The following is a 12202-nucleotide window of genomic DNA, read 5'->3' on the forward strand; positions in this document are numbered from 1 at the left end:
AAATACTACTGACTATTTACTAAGTTAACAAAATACTCTCATCTTCATTTACATTGAGAGCTCCACATACTTATATAAAATAATAAATGGAATATAAATGTATCCTAAACCTCTGTTCTGTTCCACAATTAGAATGTTCCTGTAGTTAATATTAACAAAAGACCCATCTCCCTTCAGCTTATAATTCCCTCTATCACTGTTTTCCACACCTGCCTTCCAATTAAAATTCTGATTATCTCCCTGAGTCTCCCCTGAGGTCACTGTTTCTTTCTTCATAGTTGCTAGGTGAGCTCTATGCAAGTGCTTTAAAACACCAGAGCAATCCAATGATGGAGAATCTTCTCCTAGTGTGCACCATGGAAATTTAAATTTAAATCTCCACACATCACAGCTTCTAAATTTGTTAAGTCTTCTCTGTATCCACAAAACCAAGAGAGTTTGCCTACTTTTATTTCCCAAAGCAACCATGTTCAAGACCCTGGGACACACACCACAAGCTTCACATTTACCGGCTCTCACTGCCTTATGTATTCTTTCTTGTGTCAGTGGTGACTTAACCATTAGTTTTGCCTCAGAAATTGTATTTCTGCTACACATGTTGTCTTCAGTTTTTTCAAGTTTTCATAAATGTTGATTATAAAAACAATTTAAGCCTCATCGAGAAATCAAGTGAACCAGTGAGTATATTAATCTTTTGCTCCCATATAATATCAATTTTCCAAACCACAGGTGAAGCCTTCCTAAGGTTTTGTTCATTATCAGTCAAGCAGAAAGTATTGAATATGTTCTGTATACTCAGCCCTATAGAAGAAGGCATGAGAGGGAGGCAAAACATAGCCAAGATTATCAGATATGCACAAAGATGGCTTAATCCTGTTATCTGAAATTACAGAATGTCTCACTAAGATAGGTTATATAAATAATTATTTTACAACGATTTTTTTCTCAAGGAAAATAAATTCTATTCCCTTCACATTAAGAGTAGATGAGTGAAGCCCTAATCGTACGATCAATTGACTATAGCATATGCTGCAAGTGCATAAATCTTTTGTTGTACATACATCTGACTAGGAATTGCCACACTAATCTGTCAGTTTTTACTTCACCACAGCACCTGCTGGGATGCTATTGCCCATTAAGATTGTTCTGATATTAAAGAAAGCAATGGCTCGCACACGGCCTATCTGAAGAACAACTATATTCTTTCCTTTGTACCTTCCTCTCTCCTTCTCTCCTGCCTGCATAACTGCCTTCCTTCCTCCTCTCTTTCTTTCCTTCTTTATTCCTTTATTTTCTCTTTCCCCTTCCTTCTTTTTCTTTCTTTTCTCTTTGTTTCTTTCATTTCCTGAAAACATCTTACAGTGGTGAAATGGAAAAATATACTATAATTCCTCCAATGCATCTTTTTAATAAAGTACTTGTTCCTAACTATCTTTCCTCCAACAGCTTTATTTATAATTTTCCCTAATTGATGAATTTATCTTACAAGTGTAGAGGGTTGAACTATGTGCTTACAAATATGTGACACAGGAAATTCTTCAGTGATCATTATTAATGGAGATACTGCCAGTCTACATAAATGGGGGATACACAGGCACTCACATGCATGTTTAAAAAGGCAAGATATGGGGATTTCTTTCCCACAATTATATAAAGTAGCAGAGATACTAACTGATAAGGGCCTTACTTTTTAAGCAGACACCTCTAGCTTGTTAATGAAGAATTATGTCTTTCCAAGGAAAGTTTATGTTTGAATAAATGGCTCTCTTCTATTTATTAAATAGCTTTGAAAATAAGGGCCTCTTTCTATTCACAATGCCTTGCAAACAGTCGACAAAAAAGATTTAATAAATTATGGTATCCCTATACCCAGCATCATCCCAGTTTAATCTGAACTCAAATAACACCAGACCAAATATATGCCATTGCTTTTCTCTTGATAAAAAAAAATAGAGCAATACACTAATCAGAATCTCACTTCTGCCTACGATGCAAAAGAATGGGGAATGAAGATATTAAGATCCTGTTATGGTATTTCATCAGGAATCATTACAAAATCCTTGTCATCTGAACTACTGATACATTTGAAATTGTCCAGTCAGTAGAAAGTTCAGACCATGCAAAGAAAAAACCTTTATCTTATTAATCATCTCAAATTTTCTGCCATTCCAAATCCCATTTTAAAATAAGAGTCAAGACATATTTTATTTTAAGCAATGAGAAAATTGTGGCCACCTTTAAAATGAATCCATATGTGCCAGATGACCACAAAATCAATATACAATTCCCAGTGATTTTGCTACTATGCTGTAGCATAGAAATCTGCATTCTGTCCATCTGCTCCTTTAAGATGGAGAACACAAAATTTAGTCTGGCTTTTCAGCTAAAAGATAACAGATTTTTTCCTTTCCATCAAATGTGTGATTTTTTAAAATAAAACCTGATTTACAAATATATCAAATAATTGTGACCACTCTGCCTCCAAAAGAATTTTGCATTTTGTAAGAGAAGGCAGCATGAAGTTTTTTTTAAACCCAGTTAGGTATCATTCATTTTACATGAATTTGATCGACAACTTTTCATTTAGATCCATTTTTCTTTAGAGATTATAATATGGCAGTTACTCATAAATGCTTTATTTCAGGTAGACTTTTACCTTAATGTACATTCTCACATGAAAATATTGTTAATAATCAGGTACTAAATCTGGTCAGATTCCAATTTCCATTAAGTCATTTAAGAGAACAATCCCACTGATGCTTCTAAGAGAGCTTAATATTCTTTCTTAAGAGAGTTAAAGATAGAAAATATACAACATATTCTGGAGTTTTTGTTGAGCCCAGGTAAATGCATTTAAAGAAAAAAAATAATAAACACAGAATTTCCAGTTTTAAATTTTATTTTTAAGAGCTGAGTACACAGTTAGATGTACTTCTCATTAAACAACTGAGATGTTATGAAATGTCTGGTGCTGGAAATTCTTAACAGAGCTGCCTGTAAGCCAATTAAATCCTCTACATGGCGCCACCTCAGCTTTTCTCCCAATCCCAATAGAGATTTTCTAAAAAAACAAAAAACTAATAATATCTACAATGAACAGCATTCCTGTAGCCTGTAGGTCTAGCCTGCTACTTTATTTTCCCCTGACAATAATGGAGGGCCTTATTATTTTGTTTCCCCTGGGCATTTATGAGGCATGATGAGGAAAAGGGTTAGATCTTCTCTGGAAAAGAGCACAGTCTTCAACTCTCTTTGGCCATATAAACGTCTTAATGGGCATTACATTAGAAAGGAATCCTGTGGTATTATGTTACTTCTTCCCAATTAGAATCTCTATTTTAATGTGATCACCAAAAAATTTAGTGCCTGTCATTTGATAAGACTGCGAGTAGGATTTGCTAGACAACAATTAATAAAAAATGTGAGGCAAATGCTGCATGAGTACACTGGCTGCCAGTGGGTAGAAATGAATGGGCAGTAGTGGAAATTAATGGATGGGGAAAATCTACTTCAATTTCCTTGGAAAATGTACTGCAACTGCTATGCATTAATAAATCAAACTTTATTGTTTTAAAAATGAATAATATATTTTGATTTAACAGGGTAACACCTCCTCCTAAACTGCATAACCATATTAGCTATTGCTCTTTTGGATATATTCAAACTATATGTTTTGCTTTGGTAAATCATCTTTTATGATGCTTGGCACTAAATCAGATCAAGCTGTCAACAACTAAGAAAAAAAGTTATTACAATGTCATCTTCCAATTTATTGCTTTAAATAATAAAAACTGTTTTAAATAAATCAGTTTCTTTCAACATCTATTTTTAAAAATTTCTCCTCCATTTTAATCCCACATTAGGTTCTGACCTTTTGTTAATGCTAACTCAGATACATGGCTTAAATTTCTGATAATCAAAGGGAGATATAAGACACTTGAACTTAAAAGATAATATAGGTTTATATGGACTCAATATTTGACAAATATATTTATTTAGCACAAATACATTCAAAATTATTTCAAATCTTTATGTGCTTCCTCTAACATATTTTTTTGGAGAAAATCTAGTTAAATCTATCATCTCATCTGAATACTACAATTACTTTTAGCTACTTAAATTAAATCCATCCCCCACACAGTGCAGGTACACTCGCAACATAATATTTATTTAAAAATTTGGTGCCGGGCTTCCCTGGTGGCGCAGTGGTTGGGAGTCCACCTGCCGATGCAGGGGACGCGGGTTCGTGCCCCGGTCCGGGAAGATCCCACATGCCACGGAGTGGCTGGGCCCGTGAGCCATGGCCACTGAGCCTGCGCGTCTGGAGCCTGTGCTCTGCAACGGGAGAGGCCACAGCAGTGAGAGGCCCGCGTACCACAAAAAAAAAAAAAAAAATTTGGTGCCAGCCAAGTTTTTTAAAGGAAGATGTCTGCTGATGATATTCTGGAAAACTGGAACAGGTCCACTAATCATGAAGAATCCAAAATGCAGAAAAGGAAATGTGCATGTGTAGAGCTATTATGATATCAAACAAATTATTTACCCTCAACTAAGTGCAAAATGATAAGAGAGTGTAAAGGGCTGGAATGGAGATACTTTCTTCTCCTCCTAATACTGCAATTAAAGGGGTTGATGTTGGGTAAGTCATTTCACCCCCTGGGCTTTTTCCTCTTTAGCAAAAGGAGATAGCTTGCATCATTTCTAAGGTCTTTTCTAGCTCTAGAAATTTGATGAGTCCATATTATTGCAGTTGTTTTTTCTGCTCATTTATCTCACAGTAGGCTAAAATTATGGAGTGAAATAATCGAAGGCTAAACTTAGCATGGCGATAATAGCAATGCATGGAGCCCATGAGGAATGATTACACCTCTCAATGAAATCATTAAGGAACTCCCTGGGGGACAACTTCCTACCTAGGAAACTGAGTAGTTCTAAAAGGAGGGATTCGTTTAGAGATTTAAAATAAAAATAAATAACATTAATACTACTAAGAAATTCTTCTGAATAAGTGAACAAGGAGTTCTAGAAAGAATAATGGCAAAGTTTATCAAAAAGTTTGTCCCTACCCATTCTCTTTCACCGTCTCTCTGCACAAAGGCTTTTGTGCATATTCTTTTCACTCTGTATATGATCCAGTCAAAAGAATGTGATCCACATTTCAAAGTTTCACATCATGCCTGAAACAATTCGTTATGAACTGATATGCTTAGTGACAATGCTGAAACCTTTTTACCCATCTTTTCCACTCTTCTCAAACCTCCTATACCCAGTCCACTCACTTATTCGCAGTCATTATTCACTGAGAAAATGGAAGTGACCTATCTGCCTTCTTGACCACCAATTCCACAACCCTACCCCCATCTGTACCCCTGCTCTCTACATTCCCTCCTGTTATGGTGGATAATTTTTTTTAACCCATCAGAGGTCAAGGTCAACTCCTCTAGTGGTGATCTGGATCTCCTACCTCCTTTCTTGGACTCAAAGATTTTGTTCCTGAGAAGATGAAACCATTCATTTGAATCACAAATTATCACTTTTTACTGGACCATTCACATCAACATTCACAAATGTTACATTTTTTCATTACAAAGAAGAAACTGTTAGGGGAAACCACTGACCAGAACTGCCCACCCTGGCCAGGCCCGATAGTAACCAATTGCATGAGTTATCTTACAACAGGAGGTCCTCATAAGAAACATAGAACAAACAACCTACCATCAACCGGAAACATTCAGGAAAGGTCAAAAGAAGAGAGGAGATGCCAGTCCCTATGTCCTACCAACCTCCCATAATCTTTCTCGCTGGAATCCATCTTGGCTGAGAGATGCACGCGACACCAGGAAGGACCCTGAGTCAGAGTGACTGGCCAGAGACAACCCGGAAACCAATCCAAATACCATAAAACCTGAGACTGTGAGCCACATGGCAGAGCAGTTCCCCTGGGTTCCCTTACCCTGCTGCTCTCTGCCCTAGCGTCCCTTCCCAATAAAGTCTCTTGCTTTGTCAGCACGTGTATCTCCTCGGACAATTCATTCCCAAGTGTTAGACAAGAGCCCACTCTCAGGCCCTGGAAGGGTCCTGCAACAAAACTACTTTGAACCTAAATTCCCCTAGTGCTGCCCACTTCTTTGCTTTTCTTCACAGAAAATTTTCTGTAGGTACTATCTCTGCTTCCTCTTTCTTATTCTCCTCTCAGTTTACTCCAGTTCAGTTTTGTCTACATTACTCCACTAATCCTTCTTTAAAAGTTTCCAATAACCTCTACTTTAGCTTCACTGGTCATTTCGTTGTTCCACATTGTATCATATCACTCTTCTGATTAGAATTTGCCAAAGAATTGACACACCAGTCAGAAAAATATTTAAATGCCGTATCCCGGTCTGTATTTCTACTTCTATTCTGCCTTTATTTCCTCACTCTCTCCTCTTACCTCCTGCTCCAGTTCAGTCCCAGGAAAACTCCAAGCCCTTCCCCACCTTAGTCCCCTTGCACTGCATGTTTCCTCTGCTGCAATGCTCTTCCCCCTGCACTGCACATGACTGGCTCCTTCCTGCCTTTCTATTATCATGTTCTCATGGAAATCTTGCCAGATCACCCATTGCAAGTACCCATCCAGTCAGTCATGTACACTGTTTTAATTTTCTACAGAGCATGCATCATTAATTAATATGGTAATTACTTATTGACTGATTTTCTTTCCTAATGATGTGAGACCCCTAAGAGAAGAAATCTTACTTATTTTGCTTCTTTCTGTACCTCCAGACTAGAAGAACGCCTGGAACATAGGAGATGCTCAAGAAATATCATTTAATTAATGTTCTCATCTTTGTGTCTCAAATTTTATACATATAGTAAATGATTAATAAATGTTGGTTGACTTTAAATAATCATAAACTCTCTCGATGAATTTACCCAGCTATTATTTCATGATAGTAATTTATCAGTGGCTCTTAGGAGGGTTTAACATCTTTCATGAAAGAACTGTACTAGCAATAGACAGTTTTGAGCAGAAAATACAGTAGTATTTGGATTTTACCAAACTATTCACACTTAAAGACGTTGTTTCATGAGTGTTAGAAAAAGTATAGGAATAAAAAAGTTTTTAAATCTGAATATATATCTAACTTTAGGACTACTAAGGCAACTCTTTAATTGATTTATTCAATAATTATACCTAGGGGCTTCCCTGGTGGCGCAGTGGCTGGGAGTCTGCCTGCCAATGCAGGGTACATGGGTTCGTGCCCCGGTCTGGGGAGATCCCACATGCCGCAGAGCGGCTGGGCCCGTGAGCCATGGCCGCTGAGCCTGCGTGTCCAGAGCCTGTGCTCCGCAACAGGAAAGGCCACAACAGTGAGAGGCCCGCGTACTGCAAAAAAAAAAAAAAAAAAAATCTATCTATCTATCTATATATAGATACACCTAGATTAAAGCTTAGTACTGAAGGTTCACAGCCCTATACTTAATACTATCAGAACATTATTCACTAAAATCAAGACATCTGACACCCCACATTTTGACTGGTTAGATTCCTACAGACGTTGGGGTTCTATGGGATAGCAAAGCACATTTAATTCCAATAATAGCAATTAATGTATGTAAAGGCGAACAGCAAGTAGACTTCAGAAAATCCAAACATTTAAAGGACCCTACAAAAAGAATTATTCTTAATTCGAACTTTGAATTTTAATGAATCTTTTACACCACCGAAAAACCATTAAGATCAGTTGAAGGAAAACAAATAATGAAATCTTGAAAGTTCACTACCTTGACACAGATGAAAAAAAATTAAACCCAGGGTTGTCATATTTAAATTAAGGTGTGGGCTTTCATTGTATAACAAGCTATTAATCTTTGCATTTTATGCTACCAGATACAACAGAGCTCTTTTAATGACCTGCATCTTTCCATGAGCTTAAAAAGAACATTTTAATCAAATTATTTTTGTTTCCAGAAATTGTTTCTTTTGAGCTTTGCTTTTTTTTTTTTTTTTTTTTTTTTTTTGCGGTACGTGGGCCTCTCACTGTTGTGGCCTCTCCTGTTGTGCAGCACAGGCTCCGGACGTGCAGGCTCATAGGCCATGGCTCATGGGCCTAGCCGCTCCGTGGCATGTGGGATCTTCCCAGACCGGGGCATGAACCCGTGTCCCCCGCATCAGCAGGCGGACTCCCAACCACTGCACCACCAGGGAAGCCCGAGCTTTGCTTTTTATCACTATTATAGTTTCCTCCTAATGCAAGCTTTTCAGATCCAACTTCTCACGCCATTTACACGCACACACACAAACACACACACACACACACCTTTGAGAATGGGCCTGGTGTCCTCATAATGTTCTACAAACATTATATGGTTGATTTAAAAAAATTTTTTTGTCTGAAAAATTCCTTCCCAAGAAAATATAAATGCAAAATTTACTAATTTATAGGAGAATTCTTTCTCTCTTATTTACCTTTTAATGGCAATGTCCATTTCCACTGCTCACCCTACTAGTTTGCTAGAATGGACCTGTTGGTTGAAACTATGCACATTTTATTTTTCCAAAGAGAATGTTAATATTCCTCACTTCTTTCAATGGGATTTCAGTAAGGGAGAAGAGAAGATATGCTGGAGACTCAAAATAGCATTAATTATAAATAACTAAGTCTCTGATAACTTATTTTGCTCATAATAATTTTTTCGAAACAAATAATTCTTATAAGGAACTCTTAACAATGTGGACACCTTAAACTGGAATGTAAAACTTGTGTATATTATTATATACTTCATTTGGAAAAGTCCATACTTTAAAAAAAGTCTCAAGATACTTACATTGCTAAAGTATAGATATATGTCAATACCATCGTTTTATACTGGCCTGAAACATGCTTCATTGTGGCTTTGATCTACATTTATGCCACAGCTACCACCAACCTATATTCCATATTTGGGGAATTGATAAATGAGCCACCTCCATGTAGAGACATAATGCCTTGGAGGCAAGACTCGATAAGATGAATACTAGCTGGAAATCAACCCTCATTTGCCTTCTTTGTTAGATGCCCTTATGCAGGGCACAACCTGTGCAACTGCACATGGTAGCCTTGTCCTTTGCATATATATACTCTCCCACATGACAGTCCATACTGAGTATTTCAGTCCTGGTGCCATTCATGTCTGATTTCCCCCTTTTGATTGACCTCCTACTCAGTGATCCCTAACAGAGAGCTGGCTATAGATTAAACCAGGAAGTAGGGACCTGATCCAAATGCATCCCATCTAGAGGCTGGCTAGCAACTGTAGCAGTAGCCAGGGATGCAGCACTGTGTCTCAAAGGGACAATAATTATTACCTGAAAGAATCAGACTGGCTCCCTGAAAAGCAGTAGCAAATACTGGCAAGAGCAAATGTCCAGAGAGGTGCAGAGACACATATGAACTATCCCTGCACAATGCTTAAGAGGGAAGCCAGGCTTCCAAGGGCTAATGATTTTCTAATTTCAGTCCCTGTATAATAACTCCCATTTGTCTTAAAGATATCTGAGTTTAATCTCAGAAAAGAAGCCCACTAAGCACACAGTCCTCCTCACACTTGGAGACAGCTATCATCTGCTTCAGGAGTCACACATTCTTTACATTCAACATTTCTTGTTTCTTCAGTAACTAATCATATATCAAGATTTTATAGTCTCATACTACAAAGCTACAGTAGTCAAGACAATATGGTACTGGCACAAAAACAGAAATATAGATCAATGGAACAGGATAGAAAGCCCAGAGATAAACCCACGCACCTATGGTCAACTAATCTATGACAAAGGAGGCAAGGATATACAATGGAAAAAAGACAATAAGTGGTTGTCTTATCTCTTCAATAAGTGGTTCTGGGAAAACTGGACAGCTACATGTAAAAGAATGAAACTGGAACATTCCCTAACACCATACACAAAAATAAACTCAAAATGGATTCGAGACCTAAATGTAAGACCAGACACTATAAAACTCTTAGAGGAAAACATAGGAAGAACACTCTTTGACATTAATCACAGCAAGATCTTTTTTGATCCACCTCCTAGACTAATGGAAATAGAAACAAAAATAAACAAATGGGACCTAATGAAACTTAAAAGCTTTTGCAAAGCAAAGGAAACTACAAATAAGATGAAAAGACAACCCTCAGAATGGAAGAAAGTATCTGCAAACAAATCAATGGACAAAGGATTAATCTCCAAAATACATAAACAGCTCATGCAGCTCAATATTAAAAAAACAAACAACCCAAGCAAAAAATGGGCAGAAGACCTAAATAGACATTTCTCCAAAGAAGACATACAGATGGCCAAGAAGCACATGAAAAGCTGCTCAACATCATTAATTATTAGAGAAATGCAAATCAAAACTACGATGAGCTATCACCTCACACCAGTTAGAATGGGCATCATCAGAAAATCTACAAACAAATGTGGAGAAAAGGGAACCTTCTTGCACTGTTGGTGGGAATGTAAATTGATACAGCCACTATGGAGAACAGTATGGAGGTTCCTTAAGAAACTAAAAATAGAATTACCGTATGACCCAGCAATCCCACAACTGGGCATATACCCAGAGAAAACCATAATTCAAAAACACACATGCACCCCAATGTTCATTGCAGCACTATTTACAATAGCCAGGTCATGGAAGCAACCTAAATGCCCATCGACAGACGAATGGATAAAGAAGATGTGGTACATATATACAATGGAATACTACTCAGCCATAAAAAGGAACAAAATTGGGTCATTTGTAGAGACATGGATGGATCTAGAGATCCATCTGTATGTTCATCTGTCACACACAGTGAAGTAAGTCAGAAAGAGAAAAACAAATATCGTATATTAACGCGTGTATGTGGAACCTAGAAAAATGGTACACATGAACCGGTTTGCAGGGCAGAAATAGAGACAAAGATGTAGAGAACAAACATATGGACATCAAGGTGGGAAAGTGGTGGGGGGGGCGGGGCGGGGATGAATTGGGAGATTGGGATTGACATATATACACTAATATGTATAAAATGGATAACTAATAAGAACCTGCTGTATTAAAAAATAAATAAATAAATATTTTTAAAAAGATTTTATAGTCTCTTCATCATTTTGCCTGTTTGGCTCTAAATACTTCTTAGAGCTCCTGTCAGAGTACTAAAAACAGACAGAATGTAACGCTCTATGTGAAGTGAAACTAACCCAAAGTAGAGCAAAACCATCATCTCCTTCAACATCTCTTTAAGTTCTGCTAATGCAGGAAAATAATTTAAGTATAGAAGAATTCGCATTCAAGCTGTAACTATAAATAATGTGCTGTCTTTGGTGATTTATAAGGCCTTTGAAGTTCTCCAAGTATCCTAGGGGCAATATAAGGAACAATTATCTTTCTTCATCTCTAAATAAGCAGAAAATTTTGGTTTAACTAAATCTTTATATACCACGTAAGTATTATGATGTTAGCTTCATAGTTTTTGTTATTTATCTCAATCATTATTAGTGGATTTCAAGGGGAAAAAACATGGTTATTGAGGTTCTTTGGTTTCTCATATTGAACAAATTGATTAACATGTTAACTGAGCCCTGTATACTCAAAACTATGGAATGTGATGTAAAAGTAGAAAAAGAATCAATTATGAGATCCTTGCACCCATGAGGTAACCCATCTGGTGTAGAGAGATACTATCACTCATGAGATGATTTGCAAAACATTACAGAACAGGCTGAGAAGTGCCCTCCACTCCGAGTGATTCAGGTTACCCAAGCAGAGAGTGAGGGAAAGTCGTGCAAAACTCCTTAAGTGACATTCACTCAATTATTCAAATTGCCATTTTTTTCTCATGATGTGAATACAGCTTGACTATTTCAATAAAGATTGTGGTGAATAATAAGGACTTTTTGTACAAAATGCCAGACGAGACAGGAAATAAGCTTCTATTCCATATTATTCTCATTTTGACTATGATTCACTCACATTTATCGGACATATGCCTGACATATCTTTAAGCTTGAAAAGCAAAATAAGACCTGTACCTGGGGATTGTGCTTTTCCAGCTTACGCAGCAGGATGTGAAGAAAAGAGGCCAGGATTTGTGCTAAAGGAACTGCAAAGAATAGCGTATTTGTCAGAATATGAGACACAGTTACATTTAAGGAAAAGTTGACCTAAAATTGCTGACCATCTTATTGTCTGTTAGTGGA

General features: G+C 37.1%; 1 protein-coding gene across 19 annotated transcripts in view; it reads right to left on the reverse strand.

The window, feature by feature from the left end:
* The window catches only part of NRXN1 (neurexin 1), a 1137515-nt gene that overhangs the window by 1077307 nt on the left and 48006 nt on the right, over window positions 1-12202 (reverse strand). Inside the window, exon 3 of one of the 19 annotated variants that reach the window (XM_060116666.1) lies at window positions 7126-7144. The exons of the other annotated variants lie outside the window; for them this stretch is intronic. Within the exon in view, the coding sequence (XP_059972649.1) occupies window positions 7126-7144 (19 nt within the window). The remainder of the gene's footprint in view (window positions 1-7125; window positions 7145-12202) is intronic. 19 annotated transcript variants of the gene reach the window in all.

Source organism: Mesoplodon densirostris, chromosome 14 (assembly GCF_025265405.1).
Source record: "Mesoplodon densirostris isolate mMesDen1 chromosome 14, mMesDen1 primary haplotype, whole genome shotgun sequence".
NCBI lineage: Eukaryota > Metazoa > Chordata > Mammalia > Artiodactyla > Ziphiidae > Mesoplodon > Mesoplodon densirostris.